The sequence below is a fragment of the Aspergillus glaucus genome, assembly GCF_001890805.1.
Source record: "Aspergillus glaucus CBS 516.65 unplaced genomic scaffold ASPGLscaffold_12, whole genome shotgun sequence".
Lineage (NCBI taxonomy): Eukaryota > Fungi > Ascomycota > Eurotiomycetes > Eurotiales > Aspergillaceae > Aspergillus > Aspergillus glaucus.
Window position 1 is genome coordinate 896941 of NW_019170464.1, and position 23661 is coordinate 920601.

At 49.9% G+C, this 23661-nt stretch overlaps 12 protein-coding genes across 12 annotated transcripts; 7 read left to right on the forward strand and 5 right to left on the reverse strand.

The window, feature by feature from the left end:
• Positions 1-433: 433 nt before the first annotated feature.
• On the reverse strand, positions 434-2843 carry ASPGLDRAFT_67236 (Zn(II)2Cys6 transcription factor; the record flags this gene model as incomplete). Its single annotated transcript, XM_022549107.1, has 7 exons — positions 434-1060; positions 1245-1386; positions 1438-1541; positions 1667-2252; positions 2317-2477; positions 2542-2687; positions 2753-2843. The coding sequence occupies 7 exons, from the start codon at positions 2841-2843 to the stop codon at positions 434-436; spliced, it is 1857 nt and encodes a 618-aa protein (XP_022400362.1).
• A 303-nt stretch (positions 2844-3146) lies between these two features.
• Positions 3147-4073, reverse strand: ASPGLDRAFT_36385 (dihydrodipicolinate synthase family protein; the record flags this gene model as incomplete). Its single annotated transcript, XM_022544684.1, has 1 exon — positions 3147-4073. One exon carries the CDS (start codon positions 4071-4073, stop codon positions 3147-3149), a length of 927 nt encoding a protein of 308 aa, XP_022400363.1.
• A 418-nt stretch (positions 4074-4491) lies between these two features.
• On the reverse strand, positions 4492-5711 carry ksrA (3-dehydrosphinganine reductase; the record flags this gene model as incomplete). The annotated part of the gene is made up of 3 exons (XM_022540733.1): positions 4492-5325; positions 5376-5507; positions 5565-5711. 3 exons carry the CDS (start codon positions 5709-5711, stop codon positions 4492-4494), a joined length of 1113 nt encoding a protein of 370 aa, XP_022400364.1.
• A 262-nt stretch (positions 5712-5973) lies between these two features.
• On the forward strand, positions 5974-8289 carry ASPGLDRAFT_151366 (something about silencing 10 family protein). The gene is made up of 2 exons (XM_022542240.1): positions 5974-6200; positions 6254-8289. The coding sequence occupies exons 1-2, from the start codon at positions 6014-6016 to the stop codon at positions 8041-8043; spliced, it is 1977 nt and encodes a 658-aa protein (XP_022400365.1). The 5' UTR covers positions 5974-6013; the 3' UTR covers positions 8044-8289.
• Positions 8290-8359: 70 nt separating this feature from the next.
• On the forward strand, positions 8360-9285 carry ASPGLDRAFT_151370 (uncharacterized protein). The gene is made up of 2 exons (XM_022542242.1): positions 8360-8591; positions 8638-9285. The coding sequence occupies exons 1-2, from the start codon at positions 8578-8580 to the stop codon at positions 9212-9214; spliced, it is 591 nt and encodes a 196-aa protein (XP_022400366.1). The 5' UTR covers positions 8360-8577; the 3' UTR covers positions 9215-9285.
• On the forward strand, positions 9278-10189 carry ASPGLDRAFT_431150 (uncharacterized protein). The gene has a single exon (XM_022545747.1). The coding sequence runs from the start codon at positions 9593-9595 to the stop codon at positions 9872-9874; it is 282 nt and encodes a 93-aa protein (XP_022400367.1). The 5' UTR covers positions 9278-9592; the 3' UTR covers positions 9875-10189.
• On the reverse strand, positions 10023-13808 carry ASPGLDRAFT_48236 (MutS family protein MSH5). Its single transcript, XM_022546852.1, has 16 exons — positions 13411-13808; positions 13265-13354; positions 12823-13198; positions 12375-12774; positions 12241-12318; positions 12129-12188; positions 11727-12081; positions 11572-11668; positions 11430-11519; positions 11208-11373; positions 11122-11156; positions 10986-11067; positions 10819-10930; positions 10554-10755; positions 10456-10494; positions 10023-10389 (listed from the first exon to the last, which is right to left on the reverse strand). Exons 1-16 carry the CDS (start codon positions 13778-13780, stop codon positions 10224-10226), a joined length of 2718 nt encoding a protein of 905 aa, XP_022400368.1. The 5' UTR covers positions 13781-13808; the 3' UTR covers positions 10023-10223.
• Positions 13809-13921: 113 nt separating this feature from the next.
• hsp78 (chaperone ATPase HSP78) lies at positions 13922-16578 on the reverse strand. Its single transcript, XM_022546853.1, has one exon. It carries the CDS (start codon positions 16491-16493, stop codon positions 14100-14102), a length of 2394 nt encoding a protein of 797 aa, XP_022400369.1. The 5' UTR covers positions 16494-16578; the 3' UTR covers positions 13922-14099.
• A 260-nt stretch (positions 16579-16838) lies between these two features.
• On the forward strand, positions 16839-18013 carry ASPGLDRAFT_173242 (translation elongation factor 1 subunit beta). Its single transcript, XM_022542791.1, has 4 exons — positions 16839-16922; positions 16990-17029; positions 17286-17647; positions 17707-18013. Exons 1-4 carry the CDS (start codon positions 16883-16885, stop codon positions 17934-17936), a joined length of 672 nt encoding a protein of 223 aa, XP_022400370.1. The 5' UTR covers positions 16839-16882; the 3' UTR covers positions 17937-18013.
• Positions 18014-18242: 229 nt separating this feature from the next.
• On the forward strand, positions 18243-18850 carry ASPGLDRAFT_48238 (membrane magnesium transporter family protein). The gene is made up of 3 exons (XM_022546854.1): positions 18243-18356; positions 18421-18673; positions 18745-18850. Exons 1-3 carry the CDS (start codon positions 18301-18303, stop codon positions 18802-18804), a joined length of 369 nt encoding a protein of 122 aa, XP_022400371.1. The 5' UTR covers positions 18243-18300; the 3' UTR covers positions 18805-18850.
• A 1661-nt stretch (positions 18851-20511) lies between these two features.
• ASPGLDRAFT_26551 (putative GPI anchored protein) lies at positions 20512-21065 on the forward strand (the record flags this gene model as incomplete). The annotated part of the gene is made up of 2 exons (XM_022543575.1): positions 20512-20583; positions 20655-21065. The coding sequence occupies 2 exons, from the start codon at positions 20512-20514 to the stop codon at positions 21063-21065; spliced, it is 483 nt and encodes a 160-aa protein (XP_022400372.1).
• A 1067-nt stretch (positions 21066-22132) lies between these two features.
• ASPGLDRAFT_90667 (putative ubiquitin conjugating enzyme E2) lies at positions 22133-23384 on the forward strand (the record flags this gene model as incomplete). The annotated part of the gene is made up of 2 exons (XM_022550491.1): positions 22133-22474; positions 22530-23384. Coding segments are annotated over 2 exons (1197 nt in total), but the record flags the coding sequence as incomplete, so codon positions are not given.
• Between the last annotated feature and the right edge of the window lie 277 nt (positions 23385-23661).

Genomic DNA, 23661 nt, shown 5'->3' on the forward strand with positions numbered 1-23661 from the left:
CCGCAAACCAATGGAAAGCGCACTGTCGATATCCGAGAAATAGTAACAAGGGCCTCCCGCTGTCAAAATTGAGACCGGATCTTTAGTGGGGATTATCCGGGGTTGGTGTCACAAATCCATGGAATCCGGGTGATGGGCTTGGCTGGTGCTATCGAAGGCGACCCCTACAGATACGGGTTATTCTCTGAATCCGAGATTACGATGGAGACAAGCCCCAGACGGGGCAAATCAGATGATAACTTCCAATGTCTTGTAGGTGAATAGCCTGTATACCTTTAGCTTCGAAAAACTAGTGCTCTTACCTACAGCTCTTAGGGATCAAATGCGTCAAGAATCGGGTACAATGCCTACATAAGTGTTAGCCAGACGTTGACATATACCGTCAGATATGGCATACTCACAGAAGATCTAAATCTAGCTAGTTAGTAGTTTGCTAGGCATCTAACATACTAGGAAACCTATGGAGAGTATTGTCGGGGATAGCAATCATCTCAGTCCCTGCTTCTGGCATCTGCGAGTTATTCATAGAGCCCGCCTCCGCATAGGACCCATTCCTTATTCCCGCTGGGGTGGACTGGATTGGAAAAGGATGTTTTTTTCTGAGGGTCTCCTGTTGAGCTTCCAACCGCAACTCCTCAAGAATGACACCATATCGGTGATTTGGAGGAGCTGCAAAACTGCCTTGCAATAGATAAGACCGGCACTTCTCAGCCAGGCTGAACAGTGATGCGTAAGACTTATCCAGCTGGTTATTTTCGCTGGCGCTCTGCTGGATCTCCCAGACGTAGACTACCGCTAGCGCGCAAAACAGAATATACTGGGTCCACCAGAAAGAGTGGAATAAATTCTTATCGTTGGCCATGGTATTGACCAACTCTAGTACCCTTCTAGCAGCAGATATGCATTCCAATATCCGGTTTTGAACCTCTTGCTCATCACTTGAGCTGCTACCATTGTCCAGCAGAAAAGGCCGCGTAGCATGAATCACAGCATGAGCATAGGCGAGATTGAGCGCAGTACTTCGAACGGAGTAGGGTGTTTTTGCCGGGGGTAGTCTTTTCTACTTTATTTGCGATATAAGGTGGTCCTGTTTGTTAATCCTCATAACTATACTGTCGCTCCATTGAACTTTCGATCATTGTTCGACAGTCAAGGTCCATAAATGATACTCCGATTGCCCAACCTAAGCAGACCCGTCATCTAGCTTCGCGCCGAAAACTCGGGATCAATGTAGAAGGTTTGACTGTGCCTAGGTGCGCAGGCAGACTCGCTCGCCATGCATGTAGCTCATTAACCAACCAATGGGCTGACGGCATTTGATCTGTATTTCCTGCTTCGCCGACGCAGTAGACGTCGCGAGATATTCGTCCGATTATCTGGGCAATCCTAACCAAAGATTTAGCTAATATTTCTCTTCTATTTTGAGAGTGGACACACTTCGCATGCAAGATCAGTGAGTCGATGTGACATTCTTCAGACGCTTCAGAAACTAATGGACCGTCAGGTCCCATGTCCTCATCGTTGACACTATCGGGAAGGCCCTAGTCAATCTCATCGTCGTGAAAGAGCCGTGGTCGGCCAAAGACAACACTAAGGTATTTGTCAATGGTGTATGCAACCCAGAGGGTGCGTTTTTCGCATTGTACGGTGATATAATCAGGACGACCCCAAAGGAGGCATTTAGCTTGCATGCTTGTCGCCGATGTAGCCCCAATGACGAAACAATTTGATATGTGTTGCCGAACGTATACCAACCTTTATTCATTCGCGATGTCTGCAGCAAATTTAACACTTGGATAAGTCTTGCTTGGGCAGATTCTAGCCGCGGAAAGCCCATTTCTAAATCGGCATGTTTCATAGCAGCGCAGAATAGACGATCGCTCTGGCGCAGGGCAGACGGCTCATTATAAGCGGATGAAGTGCCTTGGAGCTTAGAGAGTCGAAAGCTAGCAATCGCAACAATTGTGTATAGGACCGCACATTTGGCATTGCCAAGGGTATGTGAGATCGGGTTGTTTCGAAGCCTATTTGCCAGCAAAGTATCCAACCAAGCCTCTACCGTCTGCCAGTGTAACATGCGATATGTCACAACGCATGTATCGAAGAAAAGCCCGACCAGAGAAAGTGCAGTGCTGTCGTCTGGGAAGATCCCCTCGGTTCCACGTTCATCAAGGTAGAACGGCCTATCTCCGGCCGACGTTAAGAGCTGATTCCTTTCAGCTTCATTAGAGCCATAATATTCCATACGCCTGCTTTATGCCGAAAGTTTCCTCATACTCGATGCAAGAATGTGAGACCCGACGTGAATCACAATACTGGCCTTCGATCACCAGTCCCGGGGATCCTCGTGCTGCTTGCACGTCTTGCCCAATACTTCCAGTCGGGGTTAGGGTTTGCGCTGGGTAGATTGGAGTACTACTCACGCTGCAGCTTCCAGCTCCAGCGGCATCTGTGGCGAGTCCCCGGTGTGTCTGTGTCTTTCCCATTGGCTATTCTGCATCGGCCAAGGACTGTGGCGTGGGCGACTTCCAACGGGCATACTTGCTGGCATAGGCGCAAATCCAATCCCCTTCTACTGCATGTCTCGCACGGGAGAGTGCCCGAACAACGAATCTTCTTTGTTTTGCACGAGTCGCAGGCTCTACTGACCTTGGGATCTTTTCTGCGGTTTTCTGACGCGTCGAGACCTGCTTCAGAGGTGTGATTGCGATGTCTTTTGCGTGAAGATTCTGGGAGAGCGGTGACAGCGGACAAGGGGTTGCTAGCTGCTGAGTCCGTAGTAACTGTAAGTGTTCCGTAACACCTAGCACACGGAGACAGACAGAATATTTGCAAGTAAGCATAATATTAACGGGAAAGATGGAGTCGCTCGAACATATGGAAGGTCTCCGGGGAAAATCCTGGGGAAAAATGCGGGGAAGCTCAAGTGCCCTTAGCCTAGCTCAACGTGTTTCTCGTAACGGAAATGGCGAGACTACTTTCTAATTTGGGGTAATTTAGCCTATTGTCAAAGAGACAGCAACGCTTGAGAGAAGCAAGTGTAATTGAACAAAAGAGATAGCTGGTCGTCTTTTAAAAACTACTGTCGCATATGTACAAATTCATCGGACATTTCCAATTCGTCCTCACTTTCGTGGCATCCCAACCTAGGCAACCTTGTTGAGAGCAGCAGCACTGACAGCAGCGTGAATCTCCTCAGCGCCAGGCTCAAACGGAAGCAAAGGGGTCCGCACAGTAGCGTGAGACAGAATTCCACGGGCAACGAGGGCATGTTTCAAGACGACTGTGCCCTCCATATGCGAGCCACGGTGATAGACACTCTTCGTGACAGGAATAAGTTGATCGTGAATCGCACGTGCTCGTTTATAGTCCTTAGCCTTGCCTGCCTGGATCAATTTCACCAGCGCTTCAGGAGCAATGTTTCCGTAACCGACAAGGAAGCCATCCATGTCAAACGCTGTGTGCAGAAGATGCTCGCCATGACAGCTAAGGAATTGGAGGTCGGGCCGTTCACGGTGAATGACGGGAATCTCCGTATCCCAAAGGCGCATGTTCCGGACGCCGGTTTTCATCGCAAAGACACCAGGTTGCGCGGTGATGTCAAGCATCGTTTTCAGGCTGTAGGTGGCCTTGGTGTTATCCGGATACTGGAAGAGAATCAACGGAAGTCCACTGAGCTCGTACACGCGTCGGTAGCGGTCTTGAGGGGCGCCGTCCTGGTATCCAAAGCGCAGCCAGCCGTGAGAGGGATACAAAAGCCCCGCGCTAGCACCGGCTTCCTTCGCACGTTTGGCTTCAAGAGCGGCTACTTCTGTGCCCTCTCCTGTGATGCCCACAATAACGGGGACCCTGTTGTCGACTGATTTGGTAAATGCCTTGATTACGGAGACTTGCTCCTCAGGAGTGAGGAAGGTGCCTTCTCCGGCATGACCCAGGACGACGAGACCTTTGACGCCGTTAATACCGCCGAGCCAGCTTCCCAAGCGATGGATAGCCTCATAATCGATATCTCCAGCAGGAGTAAATGGGGTGACCGGAGCAGGGGTCAACCCACGCATATCAAAGCCGACCATTTTGGCGAGGATTGAGTGTTTTGGGTATTGATTGATGGAAGAATAGAAGGATTGAGAACCTGGACTTCGCTATAAGAAGATGAACGATTGAGAAGCACTTCATGGAGTGCTAATGTATATCTATATATACTTCTCATTTGGGTCGTTTTATTTGCCTTCTCCGCTAGCATGGGGCGTCTAGGTATGCGGGAGGTCGACCTCTCTGAAGTTGCAGATTCCCAGAGACTCCGTGATGCCAATTAATGTCCTCCGATGCGCCATTTGTGCCTGGGCAACGTTGCAAGGCTTTCTTCACGTGGTGGCTGGCATCAATGATGTGATTATTATAATGATAGTACTGTTTCTAATACAGGATCTTTCATAGGAAGCGTTAGGGGGTATCTCATATACACCGTTTTCATGCCAGGGTACAAGTCACTCAGGAGCTAGAGCTAGGGCGAGCAACAGAATAACCATTCTTCACTCCCCAGTTCCATGCTTTCTTGCGGAGATCGGGGATGACCTGAAGGAAGACCAAATTGCTAAGCCAGCTAATCAATGTGTCGCGCACAAGATAGTTTCTCGGACTCGGTCCAAGAGCGGTGCCCTTCATGATATGGCCGACAAACATGGTAGTGATAAGATATTCGCCCCGCTCTAGAGCCTTGATCGCGATGCTGGCAACCTCGTGCGGACCCTGTGGCCTATCGGCCTCTTCCAACTGCTTCGTAAGCCCGGGCTTTATCTTCTGTTCATTATCGAATCCTGGACTCAATATCCCCATAGGAAAGACAGTATGGACCTTAATGTCCGCAGCCGGGCCATCGTGCATGCTACTCCGAGCACCGTTATACATCTCAATCTCTTGGCTCAGAGTGTCGGACAGGGAGCGAATCGCGGCTTTGGCAGGAGAATAAGGACCGTAACCGGCGACAGGAACGAAGGCGAGAGTGGAGCATGTAAAGATTAGATGTCTTCTAGGTCTCGGGCTTCGGTCTTGGGCGGCGACGGGGGAAAGCCAGCTTCTCAATGTCGCATGCGCGGTGTTTGCGGCGGTCCAATACACAGTGTCCATCTGGTCTCTCAAGGTATCAACTGGAGTGTCGACGAAAAACCCGGGGTTGCAGTATCCAGCACAGCACCAAACAACGTCCGGAGGAGCCCCGCTATTCCACTCGGTGACTTCGCCAATGATCCGTGTGCAATCTGTGGCTTTCGTCAGGTCGGCGCTGATGTAGTGGAATCTCTGTCGAGCGGGGTGCGTCGCGGAAGACTTAACAGCGTTAGTGCCAATAAACTCGGCAACACGAATGGTAAACCTACCTTGATATGTTTAAGCGCTGCTTCAAGCTTAGAGGTAGTGCGCGCGACAATCACAACATTTGCACCTTTGGCCGCAAGTTGACAGGCGACAGACTTTCCCATTCCATCGGAACCACCGGTAATGACAACAGTCTACCAGAAAGGGACGATCAGCAAAAATTTCCTAGAAGAATGAGCAGCCAGACTCACCCTGTCATCAACCTCGAATTCGTTTTTAGAGCCCAGACCGAGCATCTTGGTAACGGCGGTATACATGATGATACTGGCGAACACAAATGAGATCCCCAGTGTCGTGGGTGAGTAATCGGATAGGAGCAAGACGGGCGGAGGATTCATTAGGAGCGACAAGAGAGGAACAAGAAGAATGACGAGTAGGAAAAGAGCGAAGAGGAGTTGTCCACCGATTAGGAAGCCGCGATTGCACTCTGTATTACCGCCGATACGCCTCTTTGGACGAATTATGCTGTATTTTACAAATGTCTTACGTATTTATGCTAAACATTGCAAACATGCTTATTCTGGTCTAGTACACCAAAGGCGGTGGCAGTTCTGCTCCCAAATTTTTTATCGCGGAGTTTATCAAAATCGCAACGTCTGGACTCGGTCAAATTGTTCGGAATAATTTCAAAGAGGAAATTATGGCCAAAAAGAGAAAGGCTGGCGGTCGCCCTGCGGCGCATAACAAGCCCAAAGAATCGGAGCGCACCAAGTTCGATATCGAGGAGCGATTCGACGATTCGGGGGATGAGTTTCAAGCAGGCCGGGATCAGATTCTTCTGGATGAAGCTCCAGATGCGAAGCGTCGACGGAGAGTAGCGGAAGAAGGTTTGTGATGTGCGACATATTGCAAGGATTAATCTGACCTGTTGTCTACACAGAGGAAATGCTTCAACCGTCGGACGAAGAGATTATGGGGTACGACGACGTGGACGTGGACGAAGACGACCTAGATGATGAGGACGACGAGGAGGACGAAGGCGCCGATGACTACGAAGACTACGAAGAGGATGCGATTGGCGAGCCATCGAAAAAACCCAAGAATAAGCGCCGTGATGCCAGTCCCGGCTCTGAGGACTATGAGGACGAGGACGAGGAGGGTATCGCCGCTTGGGGTTCCTCGAAGAAAGACCTGTACAATGCCGACCAAATCGAAACGGAAGCTGATGCCTTGGAGGAAGAACAGGAGGCCAAGAGACTTCAGCAGAAACATCTCCGGGCCATGAACGAAGCGGACTTTGGCTTTGACGAAACCGAATGGGCCGACGCTGGCAAGGAAGAGAAAGACGCAGGAAAAGATACCACAGAGGTAACGGAGGTGCTACCGCAGGTGGAGGTCACTGAGGATATGAGCGCGGAGGAAAAGTTGAAGATCCTGAAGTCGAGATACCCCGAGTTCGAGCCGCTTGCGAAAGACTTTGCCGATCTCCAACCAACACATCGCGACCTTGCGCAGGATGCTAAAGCGGCTGAGAAGTCCAGAGACCCGGATGACGAGGAAGACGAGGATGCAGCACCCGTTGCTGTAGTAAAATTCCGTGCCTTGTCGGCATACCTGGGCACAATCAGCATGTACTTTATGCTCCTGACGTCTTCTCAAGATGCATCAGGAAACCCATCTCCCATGCCTCCGGCTGAATTACGGGGGCATCCTGTCATGGGATCTCTCGTGAAATTCAGGAAACTGTGGGAGAGTGTCAAGGATCTTCAAACTCCCGAGGTCCCTGAATCCGAGGATGAAGAGATGGAGGAGAGCGAGATTATCGCCGAGGCCGAACCGCGCAAGACAGAGAAGAAGCAACAGATCAAGGAGCAAAGACAAACCAAGAAACTGTCCAAAGCAGAGCGCGCCGCTCAAGCAGCACAAGCAGAGGCCGAAGCCCGGAGAGCAGAAAGACTCCGCGAGACCGAAGCCAACCTGGCAGACCTTTCGACCTTGGCCACAGACGCTAAGAAGCGGAAGGCTCAGAAGACAAAGCCATCGGCCAAGAACGCAGACGACTCTGACTTTGGTGATGAGGATGCGCTCACCGCCAAGGAGGCAGAGGAGAAGGCTAAACAGAAACGCTCTCTCCGCTTCTATACCTCCCAGCTCGCCCAAAAGGCCAACAAGCGCAGTGCTGCTGGTCGGGATGCTGGTGGTGATGAAGACCTGCCATACCGCGAGCGTTTGAAGGACCGTCAAGCCCGACTCAACGCCGAAGCTGAAAAGCGTGGTAAAAAGCAACTCTCGAAGGAAGAGCAACTTGGCGACGACAGTGACGAGGAAGATCACCGCACGGCCCAGCAGATCCGCGGCGACCAGTCCGACTCCGACGATTACTATGACATGGTTGCGGCACGCACGAACCAGCGCAAGGACGATAAGAAAGCTCGCGCAGAAGCCCACGCAGAAGCTGCTCGCCAAGGTGGACAAGTCGCGGTCCAAGAGGAGGTTGGACCGGATGGCAAGCGTGCCATCACCTACCAGATCGAGAAGAACAAGGGTCTTGCGCCGAAGCGGAACAAAGATGTGCGCAACCCGCGTGTCAAGAAGAGGAAGAAGTTCGAGGACAAGAAGAAGAAGCTGGGTAGTATTCGCCAGCAGTACAAGGGTGGTGAAGGCCGTGGAGGATATTCCGGTGAACTTACCGGTATCAAGAAGAACTTGGTCAAGAGTGTCAAGCTTTGAGTTTGGTTTTCTTGGAGCATGTTGGATATTGTTTCACCGGTATTTAACTTGTGTCATTAAAAATGGGCTGTACATACGTAATGAAATTATTAGAGCATTCGTTGCCTTTGTCAATCTCAGTATAGGCGACCGATTTCCCATCCCGAGATCTTTCCGAGACAGCAGCAACCATTTGCATTATTCAGTCACTTACTGCATAATAGAGAAGAGTGTATAGGTGAAATAGAGCAACGATGATAGAATTTGGGTCATCTTCACTCCGGTTACATCGCCCACACAAGTTATTCTCCCGTTTTGCACCTGTCAATAACAAACCCCGCTGCGCGTTCTCTGCCTGCGCGTCTAACCTAACGTCTATCAACATATTATACAAGCCCCTTGAAGACATTGAGAGACTTGAAAGGTACTGACCCGGGTGTTACCACCCCGTCAACATCGGTGACCGGTTTCATAGCCGATATCGCGTTGTCGACAAACTGGGCCACGGTTCTTACTCGACCACCTGGCTAGCGCGCGATGAGCAGTTAGAAAAATATGTCGCAGTCAAGGTCTGCACTGCAGATTCAAACTGGAAATGCCATCTAACCTTGATAGGCTTTCAATTGAGAAGCTATACGAGGAGTACGGAGCACCAGAGCCGGAGCCGGTAGTACACTTAGATGGTAAACCACTTCCACCCGGTGTCCCATCCCACGGCATTGCACCAATATGGCTTGGGAGAGCAAGCGAGAATATCACGCTTGCAGAAACCAGGATCCTACCCACAGACTTTGGCGAGGCATTTTCGCCCTCACAAGAGGCAAAACATGAATCTCACACCCCGCTCATCAACAGTCCCCTTGAGGCTCGGTTTGAACCTACGACGCCTCTTTCCTTCCCATCGGATATCTGGTCACTCGCCTGCTCTATCTGGTCGATAATTGCTCAAAGACCGTTATTTGAGAGTTTAATCCCGACACAGGACCGTATGGCCTGTGAGCACGTCGATGCTCTTGGTATTTTACCACCGGAGTGGGAGAGATGGGAAGCACGACGGTCTAGGTTTACTGAGGATAGAGCGCCCCAGTATCCATACCATCCAGCGCCGGCCGGGGTGTCTGAGTTATTCAAGCGGCTGCCGTCTGTGAAGAGGAGCATAGAGAGTGGAGGACATGTGTCAGCCCACTGCTGAAAGGCCACACCTGCCCTGTCTCGGGTAGGGCAGATATTTCGGTTAGTATTGGGGTTCTCAGCCTGCCAAGGGGGGGGGGGGGTAGGCAAGAGGGTCAGTCTGTTCTACCCCCCTCCAGCCATGGCAGATGATTGCGAGTTAGGCGTGTGTTTGAGGGGTGTGTATGGAGCATGTGGGGTTAGAATGATTAGCTCCACGTGAGAAGTGTTGTAGCTCGGTCTTGCCGGAATCAAAGTTAAGGCCCTCTCTTGCCCCCCAGTGCCTGAGTTCCTCAGTGCAGTGCAGTTTTCTTCCAAGGAGGGAGAGGCCACTAGTTGGCAGATATCATCAGCATATCCAAAGCGGCCGCGGCGGGCGCGTACGGAGCCTTATTTGAAAATGGGCTCAATAAAAAGCATAAAGAGGATGGGGGATATTGAAGAGCCTCGTGGGAGACCTACTAGAACCTCAAATGTCTGGCTCATGTGGTTCCCTAGGCGCAGGCTGGCTGCTCGATCCTGGGTGAAGCTAGTTACCCATCGGACCACATTGGTAGGCCAGCCCTGCTCTCGGAGCCGTCCAATCAGTCGCCCTAAAAAGACAGCATCAAAGGCGCCTTGCACATCCAGTGTGAGCATAGAGGCCTTCAGACCCCGTGCCCAAGCTTCCTCAACATCATGAACCAGTGCCGCAGTTAGGTCTGTGGCGGAACGGAGTGGGAGGGCACCAAACTGTTGTGGCTGAAGGACCTTATACTTGATAGCTATCCAAAAGGGCCGTGGGTATTTACTGAACAGTCTGATTAGTTTGTACAGATATCATGTGATACAGGAATCGTAGAAGGACATGCATTCAGCTAGTTATGACCTGAGGCACTAAATAACAGTAAGACCACGACTACTGTCTCAGGCTTTCAAATAATCCCTTTAAAGTATCCCTCGAAACTATCCCACCGCTCTCAGACATATCTATCTCAAGGAATCCTCTAGCTAACGCATCCTACATGCAGAGAAGAATCAGCTGGTGTTTATTAGTGCTTCAAGATAGGGGCCCCCACCGCTTCTTCCAACGCTTGTGTTTCCTCTGCGGTTAACGTGGCGCAAGCAGCGATCAAATTCTCACCACGGGCAGAGAGTGAAGCGAGCTCATTGGCGCGGGCGACGACGGTTTGGTTGATTCCGTTGATCGCCGCGCAGCTATTATACATAGGTCTCAGTTGAAGGCTCGTATGAGAAGAAGAAGGGAACACAGGTTGTACGTACATGGTCCCAAAACTCTTGTTATTTCGGCCTGGTCGGAAACTTTTCGCATGCTTTGTTAGCATGATCATATGTTGTTGACGCGAGGGTAGGTGTCCAACTTATAGAGGTAGGTGATCTGATCTTCCACGTCGCGGGATTCTTCGCAGACCTGAACTTCCATATGACCCAGCTGTAATCGAGGTCGGGCCCTGAGAAAATCGTTCTCAAATATCTCGTGAAAATGCGTTGCTGCGATGACCTTTGGGGCCTCTCTGAGATTCAGCAAATGCTCGAGAATTCCGCAAGCAAGACCGATGCCATCTGCATTAGAAATCCGGGATCTTTAGCTTGCAGCTGTCGAAAGGGAAGTCTCAATCCACCAACCGTTCTCAAGAGTCCCTTTACCGAACTCGTCGATCAAGAGCAAACTGCGACTGGTAACTTGCTTCAAGGCAAGGGAAATTTGTTGTAGATCATTCATGAACGTGCTTTGAATCTGAGATAGACTGAGCAGTCAAAACCGAGAGACTACTGCTTCAATAGCCTCTTACCTTAGAGACGCTCTCCTGGGTATTCATCTTCACCATGATCTTATCCGTTATGCCAACCTCTGCACTCTCCGCGGGGACGAAACTGCTGTGTTTTTAGAAATGCACTCGCTGTAGACATGATCCATGGGCCGCATACCTTCCGACTTGCGCAAGGTAGATGATCAAAGCAACCTGCCTAGCAATTAGACAGTGTCGTATGTGCGCAGATCTGAGCCCACTCACTTGCTTCATATAGACACTTTTGCCCGAGTAGTTGGGGCCTGTAAGCAGCAACATGCTCGGACCATGGCCCGTCTCTGGCCCTTCAGACAGGATGTCCGATTCATCGCCTATAATAAGTGTATCATTCGGGACGTATGACGGGACAGTAAGCTCTTGGAGGATATGACTGTACCATGTCAATACGCGAAACGATCCATGGATCTGGGAATTGAATCGACCCACCGTCCGCCTTTAATCTTGATGACATTCTTTTGTACTACTTCTGGTCGCACTAGCCTATAGAAGCTTGCTGCTTGAGTCATTGCGATGAGACTGCTAAGGTAAGTCTCTGTCATCTCAGACCTCAGAAGTGTTGGATGCCTACCTGTCGATTTGGCCACAGATATCGGACGCTTCTACAAGCATGTCCTCGAATCGAAGCACCCTCTGTGCTACGTCGTAGACGATCTCTATCTCTTTCTCTAAAGAGCCAATATAATAAGCACAGTACCGGTTAGGAAATGATCTCTCTCGACTTACCACAAATAAGTCCATAGATGTCACCCAATCTGTCATCCATCTCTCTCATCCGCAGATCCTTGAAGTATGCTCGATTTTCTGTAATGAATATCAACTCCCAGTCCTCATCGCTGCCATTGAAGGAAGGCTCGCCCCGGTCATTGAGCGGGATCGCAATATTGAAGCCGAGTTGGGGAAAGTATATCACGTTCACGTCAATGTTGAAGCTCTCTGGAATTGTAGTCGCGATCTCCATTGCGACCTGTTTCAGTAAGCTGTTCAATCCGTCATAATTGTCTTTCATCATGTCTAGCTCGCGATCAAGGCCTGGTTTCACAATAGTTCTACTTTGTTCATCGGAGCTGTCGATGTCGACCTAAAAGGTCAGTTTGCTTCCTAGACAAAAGATAGAGAAACACTTACTATCTCTTGAATCATCCTCCCAACCCTGTACAGTTGCGCCGCTTCGAAGATTTGGAGTGCCTTTATGCTTCTTAGTACGACTACAAACACTGAGAAGATCTTTCCCACTTGCCTTGCTTCTTAATGATAGCGCGTTCGCACCGGAGAGCTCTCTTAGGGCTTCGTTGATGTCGATTCCATAGAAAGCGAACTAACGCAACAGCATAAGTATGTCGCATTCATGACACAGGGGAAATTGTGACATACAGCCAATAGAGTCGCCCAAACCGTAGTCTTGAAGCCAGTAACCTTTGCGCTCCCCGTGCTGATACCCTTTCGAAGGTTTATCATAACAGGACGAAGGTTTTTTATGTGCTTCAAGCTCCTCGTCATCTTCTCCAAGCAGTTGAAGTTATCCGGTCGTAGGAACACGCTTATAAAATCATGTCTTTCGCGAATAGTGTCGATGTTCGTACTGGGACGAAGAAAGTCCTGTCGAAGTCGATTCCTTCCCTGAGGTGTACTTGCGAAGCGATGGAATATGCCGTATATTGACAGGCCTTCTTTCGAGGAAGTTGACTTCTTGCCTGGGCCTTGGTTGAACAAGCTAGGATGAGATTCAGACTGTATTATCTGGAGGGACAGTAGGGCGTTGCCATCTATGAGCCTGTTCTATGTTAGAACCCGATCCACAACATAGTACCAGGAAGCTCACATGGTATCCTGCAACCCGAACATCCTAACAGAGTTGATTCTGAGCAAATCCGACGCCCTGTTTCCAGGAATAATATCTGTAACCCTTCGCCTCTGTAAGTGGGTAATGATAGCCCCAGCGCAGCCAATCGTAACAACGTTCTCCATATCCACCGAGCTAGACATGTGTAGCAATCGTCCCTCTTGCAGCGTAAACCCCGTGGCTTCTGTTTCCATCTCCCCAGGCCCGATTATCCCGCCATGTGGAACGAGGAATTGCATGCGTTGTTCGTGCGTAGCGGATATCTCGAGAGCTGTAAGCTTGCTTTTGGCGTTGGGGCCGCTGAATTCTTGGGATGGGCGGATATCGAGTTGGTAGGGGAGGTACGTTTGCGTCTCTGTCGGGACGCAGTAGTCAGTATCGCGTTCAACAAATCAAGTGAACATATTTGTCTCCCTCGTACCATCTTCTTGTCCTGATTTCTGCCCTCTGCTTGTAAGGTAATCGACACGAGCGGAGGCCAGGAGCACGGTGGGTTTCGTCTGAAGGATTACTGCCAATTTTGTCAGCACTTCTCCAAGATCACAAATGCAAGACTTGAAGACGAACAACTATCAATCGTCTCATTCCCCGCGAAATGAATATCTCCCATTAGGTAGAGCGTCTCCTCCTGAGCTGAATAGTAGGAGCATCCAACTGTCCCCGAATCTCGCGTATCGATCGCCACTATCACTTGACCGAGATCATCATCGATAGACTGCTGTAGAATCTCATCGTCGACAAGGTTGCTTATTGAGCTTTGCGGTATTGGTGGCCTTGTTGTAGAGGACCTCTGCGAGTTGGGGAAACGAACACGTGAGGTGGATCCTGGGTCCAGGGACGGCGTGCCATCACGATTGTCGAATCTGCGATTGTAAGAGCGGGGTGTAATATATGGGGGGTTTGTAGTTCGTCGTCTTTTTCTGGTAGATGGATCCATGGTGTATAAATAGATGTTGTAATGGTTGATGGGGAATGGGTAGTTGCTGAGGCTTGTGGTGGGCGAGGGAAAATAAGAAATGGGTTTCAAATTGTCAGCCCTAGTCTACTCCATACTTTTATTATAATTCTAGCATAAATATGCGATGTTCAATAATCATTACATTCGTATCTGTACAGAAGAGGAGATGCTATATAGTACAATGATGGGAGTTTATAATAATACAGAATCCAGAGCCTTCAAAAATCCTAGCCCAGTAAATGCTCATATATGTCGTTAAATTGAAGCCAAGAAACGTTTTGATTCCTCCTTTTCCTTTTTATTTCTCTGCGGAACCCTCTGCAGAGACTTGGAGTGCGGTCTTATCAGCGTTGAACGCGACACGAGCAGTTTGGCCGCTTGTAACCTGGCCGCGAATGATCTTGTCTGCGAGTCTGTTTCCAATTTCCTTGGCAATCAAGCGATTGAGAGGACGAGCGCCAAATTTGGGATCATAGCCCTTCTCACAGAGCCAGTCCTTGATCTCGTCATCGACCTGCAAAACCATCCGACGATCGTCGAGTCTCGACTGCAACTCTTTGACTCTGATGTTGACGATGTCTCTGAGGGCCTCTTTGGAAAGTCTCTTAAAGACAATAAACTCATCGATCCGGTTGAGGAACTCTGGCGGATACGCAGTCTGTACCACATCCATAACTGCGCTCTTGATTTCCGGAGAAATTTCTGCATCACCATAGTCCTTATAAGAGTGCAAAGGATCAGCGCCGACAAGGATATCGGCACCGAGGTTGGACGTCAGGACAATGAGAGTGTTCCGGAAGTCAACCTTATGACCCTGAGCATCTGTAAGGAAGCCTTCGTCGAGAACTTGCAATAGAAGGGAGGAGATATCGCGGTGGGCCTTCTCAAACTCGTCAAACAGAAGCACAGCGTACGGCTTCCGTCTCACGGCCTCAGTCAGCTGACCAGCATCATCGTATCCGACGTATCCAGCTGGTGATCCAATCAGACGGCTAATCGTATGTTTCTCCTGGAATTCACTCATGTCGAAGCGCACAACCGCAGACTCAGTAGAGAACAAGAACTCGGCCATCTTCTTGCAAAGCTCTGTTTTCCCGACACCAGTAGGACCAAGGAACATGAACGACGCTAGAGGTCGGTTCTCTCCGCTGAGACCCGCCCTTTGCATGCGAACTGCATTGGCAACAGCGGAAAGCGCCTCATCCTGTCCACGAACCGACTGGCGAAGTGTGTCTTCCATGCTGATCAATTTCTCGACTTCCCCAGCCATGAGTTTGTTGACCGGGATGCCGGTGGTTCGGGAGACAACATTGCCAATATCATCAGGGGTAACAGAGTCGTGGATGAGGCCGGCTTGTGCACCCGAGCCCTGCTCTTCCTCCTTGGGCAGCTTGGCTTCCAGACCAGGAATCGTAGCGTACCTCAGTTCTCCTGCCTTTGCAAAGTCACCTTCTCGCTGTGTGCGTTCCAACTCAAACCGAGCACGTTCCAGCTCCTCTTTCGTGTTCTTGATATTGTCAATTTCAGACTTTTCTTTCTCCCAGACTTCCGTCAATTTCGTAGCTTCCTCCTGCTTAACCTTCAAGTCCTCTTGTAGCTTATCCCGTCTTTCACGGCTGCTAACGTCGGTTTCCTTGCGGAGCGATTCGAGTTCGATTTGGATGGTGGTGATATCGCGATCCAACTCCCGGATTACGTCGGGCTTCGACTCTTGCTGCAGTCGCAGTGCTGATGCTGCCTCGTCGACCAAGTCAATAGCCTTGTCGGGCAAGAAGCGATCAGTGATATAGCGGTTACTGTAGGTTGCTGCTGCCACTAGTGCACCGTCCATGATGCGCACACCATGGTGGACTTCGTATTTGTTCTTAATACCACGTAGAATGGAGATTGTGGCCCCAACCGAGGGTTCGCCAACCTGGATGGGCTGGAATCGTCGAGCAAGAGCGACATCCTTCTCGATCATCCGGTATTCATTCAAAGTCGTTGCACCGCAGCACTGAAGCTCACCTCTGGAGAGCGCTGGCTTCAGAAGGTTGCTAGCATCAATGCTGCCCTCGGCCTTTCCAAGGCCGAGCAATGTATGGAGCTCATCGATGAAAAGAATGACACCGCCTTGAGCATCTTCGACTTCCTTGAGAACAGACTTTAACCGTTCTTCGAAGTCACCTCGGAACTTCGCACCCGCAATAAGCGAGCCCAAGTCGAGCGAAACGACACGCTTTTCTTTGATACTTTCAGGTACATCCCCTTTGACAATTCTCTGCGCCAATCCTTCCAAGACCGCGGTTTTACCAGTACCGGCAGCGCCTATGAGGACGGGGTTGTTCTTCGTTCGTCTCGACAGAACTTGAATCGTACGGTGAATCTCGGAGTCTCTTCCGATAACTGGATCAAGCTTCCCTGCCTTGGCTCTTGCAGTAAGGTCGACACCAAATTGCTCCAGTGCTGGTTTCTCTGGCTCATCTCCCAGGTTCATTCGATGTGTACCACCTGGAGGGTGCGGACGACCGTTGGCATAGTGACGAATGGGTACAATCGATTGGAAATTCGTAGCTGAAGGGATCTGAGAGGGTAGTAATCGAGCTTGCGAAGGTAACCGTAGCTTCTGAGAAGAAGTGAACAATCGGTTTGATGACGACATAGTCGGCGTTCGAAGCAGCCAGCTTCGAGCAAGCTGCGACCTTGGCGCCATGGCTGAGACGGTGCCCGTCGAGGCAGATGTTCGTAGCATATCCAAAAGGAAGCGAATATCCAAATTCGACGAGAGCTCTCACTGGGAATGCTTCGACCGACAAGGTCAAGTATATATCCCGCCGGAGGCCATAGCTCGGGATGCTTCTCGAAGCGTCCACACCGCCTCCCGCAAGTAGCGGGAAGCTCCCCCCGGGCGCCGACCAAGTTCCGGACCGGAATAATTCACGTGACCGGCGGAGGGGCAGTCGGAGCCCGCCAAAGGAAAAAAAATTCGTTCGACCCTCTCCTTTTTAAGAAACCTCCCCCTCAAAAAATCCCCTACATTTTTCTTCTCTTTCTCCTTCTTTCTCCCAACCACATCCACTTTATAAATAATAATCTTTCACAATGGGTTTCACCGACTTCGTTTCTGAGACTGGCCTTTCTTGTGAGTCCTTTGCTGGTGTGGTTTTCTCTTCTCATCGTCCGCATCGCTAACCCGGTGTGCCTCTCAGTGGCCAACACCTTCTTCAACAACCGGAGCTACGTCGTTGGGTAAGAGAGAACCCTGTTCCGTCCATTGCCATTGAATGTTCTCGTTTTTCTTTTGAGCTTGGTTGTTTCCTTGTTATGATGAAAACAAATTGGTCCGTGTTTAAGAGGCGGCTTAAGACCCCGCTGCAAGACTACAAACCTTTGCGAGCAATCGCGTTTCTGATCCCCAAGATACAACCTTGTTTTGTCTACTATTTGCTTTTCTGTGTCCAGTCGCTTGCCAATCGTCGCAAGATTTGTACTGACCAGTATCTAGCACTGCTCCCTCTCAGGCCGATGTCGTGACCTTCAAGGCCTTCTCCGGCGCTCCCGACGCTGAGAAGTACCCTAACGTTGCCCGCTGGTACAAGCACATCGCCTCTTACGAGTCTGAGTTCTCCACCCTCCCCGGTGACGCCTCCAAGGCCTACACTGCCTACGGTCCCGAGGCTTCGGAGACCAGCCCCCAGGACAAGCCTGAAGATGACGACGATATGTCCCTCTTCGGTAGCGACGAGGAGGAGGATCCTGAGGTCGTGAAGGAGCGTGAGGCTCGTCTCGCAGAGTACAAGAAGAAGAAGGAGTCCAAGCCTAAGGCCATTGCCAAGTCCCTTGTGACTCTTGAGGTTAAGCCTTGGGGTAAGTGATTGGTTACGATGGTTGCCTTTGAACCCTAGTATGCTAACTCATCGTTTCAGATGACGAGACCAACGTTGAGGAGCTTGAGGCCAACGTCCGTGCCATCGTGAAGGACGGCCTTGTCTGGGGTGCCTCCAAGTTTGTCCCCTTGGCCTACGCCATTAAGAAGCTCCAGATCAACCTTGTCGTCGAGGACGAGAAGATCTCCACCGACGAACTCCAGCAGGAGATCGAGGAGGACGAGGACCACGTCCAGTCCACCGACATTGTTGCTATGCAGAAGCTGTAATTGAAATGCCTCTTATGAAGAATGGATGATGATGGATAATTTTCATGTTTATGAAACGGATTTTTTTTTTTTTTTTTATCATAAATGTTATGAACTCTTAAAAATTATTAGAAACCGACCTTACCGGTCGTGATGAAAATGAACGACAATCAAAAACACCTTAAAATATCATGCTCTTCAGTAGGATATCTCGAGTTTAAAAAAACCTGATGCCCGATATGTGAGGTGTGCACGTTGGGGCGGCGTAGTCACCCGTAGGAACTAACTACCAGTCAGGTGCGCGTTTCTCATTTTTCTTTCCGCTGCGCTACTGAACGATTTCTTGAAAAGAAGCACACATTCTTTGATTGACAATTGAGCAAGCATGGCGTTCCTATCCCGTCTAATCACCTTCTTTGGCCTCATCCTGCTGGCACATGCGTACGTCTCTTCATCCGGACCTATCCAAAGGACACCACTAACAAATCAATATTGACAAAAACAGAGGCTACTCAGCCCACGAACACACAGTCCTATCCAGCAACACCCGCCTCTCGATCTCCTCAACCGCCCTCCCGCAAGACATCATCGTCGAAACCCTCGTGTCGCTCGTGGTCGTCTCCCTCGGCCTCGTCCTTGGCGCGGAGAAATTGAAGCCGATTAGCTGGAGTCAGTGGGCGGGGGAGATTGAAAAGGAAGGGGGTGCGAGGAATCCGTATTCAAGGTTGGAGGAGAGGTATAGCTTTTGGGATGTTAGAGTGAGTCGTCCCTGGTAATTCGGGTTGGTCGTTTGAGGGGATGATGATTGCTGATTTGGTGGTTTGGATAGGCGAAGAGAAAGGAGTTTAGTGAGTGGATTCGGGGTCAGGACGCGATGGCTGCGCAGTGATTGAAATGGTTTGGTTTGATTAGGATTGGAATTGGTGGGATGGATAGCATGCTCTATACTACGTGTATTATATGTTGAGCTACTAATGACTGGTTATGGTATTTTCTGCTACGCCTGATATCTTCCTGCAGGGTCAATTATGACCCGGACTTTACAGAGAGCTGTGCTCCCCCATCGATACAGGATACACTGTCAACAAACTAGTCAAGAACCTGGTCTGAAGGAGTAATAAGACAGACGGTGAAGCTTCTGCATGGTACCTTGGGCTACCAATGCATACACGTCTTGGGTTCTTGATAAGGAATAAATGCGTTTATTCAGCGGGTACCTGGCATGCGGTAACATGGAGTAGGGTGCTGAGTTGTCGATGAGGAGCACGGAGGGGCATTTCTGACAGCTGGATATGCTACACAAGTAGGCCGTTGCATTACATTAGACATGGCTGAAGGATTAGAGGCATTATCAGAAATGTATTTGTCAAGACGCATAATGGCAATCTATCTGTTTAGGAAGTGACACCCGACGCGTACTTTTTAATTCAACGAGCATGATTGCTTGACCGCGACTTGTCCATCGGAAAATAACTGACTGTTGAGCTGATCGACCATGCCACCATGTGAACCGCAGACTGTTGATCGACATGACTGTCTTATCTGATTGTCCACTACAACGAATCCACCCAGAATAACGTCAAATACAGTCGAATCACAACAACATCACAATGCTGTTCAAATAAGTTTACTGTCAATGTGTGTGAGACAAACCGCAGGTCACATGATGGCCATGGTTAAATATAACAACCCACGGCCCAGAATTTGGCGGGATCCGACTTTTGCATTGCGACAACCCCAGTTTAACTGACTCGCGATTGTATAGAACTGAGAGGAACTGTCTCAGTCTATTTATAAAGAACCCGAGTTAAATTCGCAGCCGATAATTGATATGCAGCAAGGGCTCAACGAGGAAAAAGAGTTCTATTGACAGCCAATTATTACTGCTCCTTGCATTTCGTTCTTCTTTCAGGTCGTCGTACTTCTGCAAGTCTCGGTGGAGAGGGATACGTAGGCTGTCTACGCAGGCGACAGCGCACTTAATTTGTACTGTCTCTGCTACAAGTACTGTAAGAGTTCTCTTACATTAAGTGTATACGAGGCCAGAGTTTTCGGCAATTCAAATGTGGCTGTCTGTCAAGTCAATCATCGTTGCCAGGGCGAATCATAGTATTACTCTGCTCGTCTTCTCCTCACACTTTCCCCATCTTTTGCCCATCAAAAATAGACCGGGCCAAGGGAATGAGTCAAGGGTATGCCTTTTCAGAAGCAATCGAATCGAATTCGTCGTAATACAAAAAATAAATAAATAAATAAATAAAATAAAATAAATAAAAAAGGCTGACGCAACGCAACCCAAACATGGACTGACTAGTCGGGGTTTGAAGAAGGATTCGCAGCTATCCTCGTACAAACCGAGCATATCCCCAGAAGGGAAACGCGGGATGGACAGCCCTTCGTTTTGGATGGATACGTCCATTCACTGTTCTTCACTCGTCAGACTGAGGCTATTTATACTCCTCTTTCACCCAGCTGCATCTACTCTCTTTTCCTCTCTTTCTCATCCATTGGTCTACTATTTTACTTGATATCCAATACCCATACCCATACCAGTCCATAATAATCCTCCCTAATACAACCCTACAATCCATTCATAATGCACTTCAAGACCACCCTCCTCGTTGCCCTCTCGGCTTTCGCTGCTGCTCAGCAGTCTTCCCAGACAGTGGTAAGTCCTTCCCCTTCGATCTACACACCTATTCCCCATGGAGTAAACGAAGCACATGCTGAACTACCCAGGAAAACCCTGCCACCGGTTACCTCGACCAAACCAACTCCGCCGGCGCCGTCACCGGCCAGCCTGAAGCCGCAACCTCGCAGCAAGCCGCCGCTACCTCGCAACCCTCTGTCGTGACTTCCCAAGAGCTCCCAGCCGGTGTCTCGTCAAGCCTCATCCCCTCCCAGACCTCCGGGCAGTCGACCCTGGTCACCTCCGCCGGCTCGTCCTCCGCTGATGCTTCCTCGACTGCTACCAAGTCTACATCTTCCTCTTCCTCTGACGATGATGATGACAATGACTCTTCTTCGTCCTCGTCTAGCTCCGGCTCGGCTAGCTCGTCCACTGCCGATGGTGCTGCTGCCGTTCCTACTGCGGGCTCTGTCGTGTTGACTGTTGGTCTGGCTGGTGTTGCTGTGGCTGCTTTGCTGTAAAATGAATTGAGCCGGATGGTCCTATTCTCCTGCTCACACCATATACCCTTCAATTGCCTATCTTGATGGAGAACAGTGAACCATGGCCAACGGGAAGCTGTCATACAGTAGCATATTTGGGATGAGATACGCAGCTTGTTCTTCTTTCTTGTTGGATATGTGTTGGGAAGTGTGTTTTTACGCTCTCCCTCTTGTCTTTTTGCCTTCCACAAGGGCTGTGACGTAAATAGTTATTACCTTAGCACTATCTAATGTTTGGTAAATAGAAGTTTGGACTGAATTCCTTACGTGCTTCATTCGGTTGTTTTTGTAATCATATAAAGATGGCGATTAGACCATAGTTAGCGAACTGGAATTTGTAATTGGCATTGTGAAACAGACAAATACTTGCACGGAGCACATAAGCGCCGTTGATTATGCTTGATTGGCGTATCGCACTCGTCGATGTCACAAATCTATAATCCGAAGACATTGGAATGTCGAATTTGTTAGCCCTACAGCAAGACCAACACGATCTCAGCCCGATTTCCCTCCCGATTAGGAAACCAATAACACTTCCCAAAACGCGTAAACGCGTTTCCAAATCACATGACCAATATCGCGTCGCGCGACGGTCATCCCTTTTCGGGCCTAGCGGCAGAAATCGTCACCGCAACCAGAAGAAAACAAAGAACAACAACGCACCGCTCAACGAGCGAGCTTTACTCCATACCCCCTGCCAGTTTGCGACGTTCCTATCGTTTGAGGATTAGGGCTGGATTTCTTTGTTTTGTCTTTTGTTTTGGGGTTTTTTTCTTTGGGATTATTTTTGGAATTGGCATTGGGTGTGTTGTGATTAATTGGTTGTTGTAACGCAACGCAACGCTACGTCTAGGGTACTTTGTACAGCAAGTGCACCGGGTTGCTATATTATACCCCTCCCAAGCAAGCTGCAGAACTTTCTATCGCATATCATCAAAAGCGCATCCTACAACCCGACAAGATCGATACATCATGGTGAGTTAAGCTTTCCCTACCCCATACCACGGCATTGGCCGCGGTTCATACCCAACCAACGCTAACACAGCATGTTATACAATATACAGCCCTCAGCCTTCCGCCGTCTTGCAGGAGACCACGCCGTCCTCCACGACGACCTCCCACCAAACTATCTCTTCCCACCCGATGACTCCTTCGACGACCTAACCCAACTCTCCATCCTCCTCGCCGGCCCCCAAGGCACACCATATGCGCAGGGATTATGGCGGTTACATCTGAAGATGCCAGAGGATTACCCTAAGAGTCCACCTAAGGCAATGTTCCGGACGAGGATCTGGCATCCAAATGTGGAGGAGACGACGGGGGCGGTTTGCGTGGATACGTTGAAGAGGGATTGGAAGCCGGAGTTGACGTTGAGGGATGTTTTGATTGTAGGCTTCACCATTGGTATGGATGTGGGGCTGGGCTGACTTGTGAATTGTGCAGACGATATCGTGTTTGTTGATTTATCCGAATCCAGACTCTGCGTTGAATTCGGCGGCTGGTGCGCTGCAGCAGGAGGATTATGAGGCTTTTGCGCGTCAGGCCAAGGTCATGACGTCGATTCATGCGCCGGTTCCCGCGGATATGAAAAGTGCAGTGATGGAGGCGAAATTAAGAGGGGAGGAGGCTGGAGCAGTCATCCAAGAACAACAGGAGGATTCGCGCGCACTGCAGACACGGAAAGGGACAAAGGTGCAATCAGTGACGATGAAAAAGAAGGGAACCTCGCAATCCGCACAAGCACACTCGGCACAACAACAACAACAACAACAACAACAATCACTTTCACCCCTACCACCCCCAACAACCGACCAAGACGAAATCATGACATCTTCCGACGCCGAGAACGAAAACGACGAGAACAACACCACCGAAAGCAAAGAAAACGACCCCTCCCTCTCCCCCTCCCCCGTCAAATTTGCTCCCCCAAGCCCCCGCAAAAACGCCCACGGCAAACGCCCTCTCTCCGTCCTCACAATGCCCCTAGACCACGCCCACTCCCACTGTCACACCCACGACCAAACCTCACCCCCACCAACAATGATGGACACAGACGAAGACGGAATGATGATGACCGCTTCGGAGAAAAACATCGCTGCCAACGCCAACCACCAAGAGTCAATACCAGAAGAAGACGAAGATAGGGGAGACGCATCACCGCGCCGGAAATCACCTAAACTCTCTACCCTGAACAAAGGCGTCAATGCATCGGGCCGGATCCGCGACGAGATCTTCGAAGATACACCCCCAACACCCTCAACACATCACCGCCGCACTAAAACAACCGGGAAGGAAAACCATGATTACGATACCCTTGCCGATGCGAACAAGGAACCCGGTAAAGCGGCGCGGAGGAATTATTACAGCGCTAATGCGACTACGAACCCTAATCTTAATACTCATCCTATTCCTACATTATCATCCGCCTCTTCGTCTGCGTCTGCTTCTCTTTCTGCAGCCCCCGATACCGCTCCAACCAGCTTGAAGGGTGCCAAGGCAAAAGGTGCTACGAGGTCCGTCTCTGGGGCTAGGAAAGTGTCTAAGCCGCGGATTGGACTTCGGAGGTTGTAAATTA

Coding starts and splice junctions, on each gene's coding strand:
- ASPGLDRAFT_173242 (XM_022542791.1), top strand. CDS start 16,883: ATGGGTTTCACCGACTTCGTTTCTGAGACTGGCCTTTCTT. Junction 16,923..16,989: donor TTCTGAGACTGGCCTTTCTT/GTGAGTCCTTTG, acceptor TGTGCCTCTCAG/TGGCCAACACCTTCTTCAAC. Junction 17,648..17,706: donor TCTTGAGGTTAAGCCTTGGG/GTAAGTGATTGG, acceptor TCATCGTTTCAG/ATGACGAGACCAACGTTGAG.
- ASPGLDRAFT_151366 (XM_022542240.1), top strand. CDS start 6,014: ATGGCCAAAAAGAGAAAGGCTGGCGGTCGCCCTGCGGCGCATAACAAG. Junction 6,201..6,253: donor ACGGAGAGTAGCGGAAGAAG/GTTTGTGATGTG, acceptor TTGTCTACACAG/AGGAAATGCTTCAACCGTCG.
- ASPGLDRAFT_48236 (XM_022546852.1), bottom strand. CDS start 13,780: ATGGATCCATCTACCAGAAAAAGACGACGAACTACAAACCCCCCATAT. Junction 10,756..10,818: donor TAAAGGGACTCTTGAGAACG/GTTGGTGGATTG, acceptor TTTCTAATGCAG/ATGGCATCGGTCTTGCTTGC. Junction 10,390..10,455: donor AACAAGAGTTTTGGGACCAT/GTACGTACAACC, acceptor TATGTATAATAG/CTGCGCGGCGATCAACGGAA.
- ASPGLDRAFT_431150 (XM_022545747.1), top strand. CDS start 9,593: ATGGGCTCAATAAAAAGCATAAAGAGGATGGGGGATATTGAAGAGCCT.
- hsp78 (XM_022546853.1), bottom strand. CDS start 16,493: ATGGCGCCAAGGTCGCAGCTTGCTCGAAGCTGGCTGCTTCGAACGCCG.
- ASPGLDRAFT_48238 (XM_022546854.1), top strand. CDS start 18,301: ATGGCGTTCCTATCCCGTCTAATCACCTTCTTTGGCCTCATCCTGCTG. Junction 18,357..18,420: donor CTCATCCTGCTGGCACATGC/GTACGTCTCTTC, acceptor TGACAAAAACAG/AGGCTACTCAGCCCACGAAC. Junction 18,674..18,744: donor ATAGCTTTTGGGATGTTAGA/GTGAGTCGTCCC, acceptor TGGTTTGGATAG/GCGAAGAGAAAGGAGTTTAG.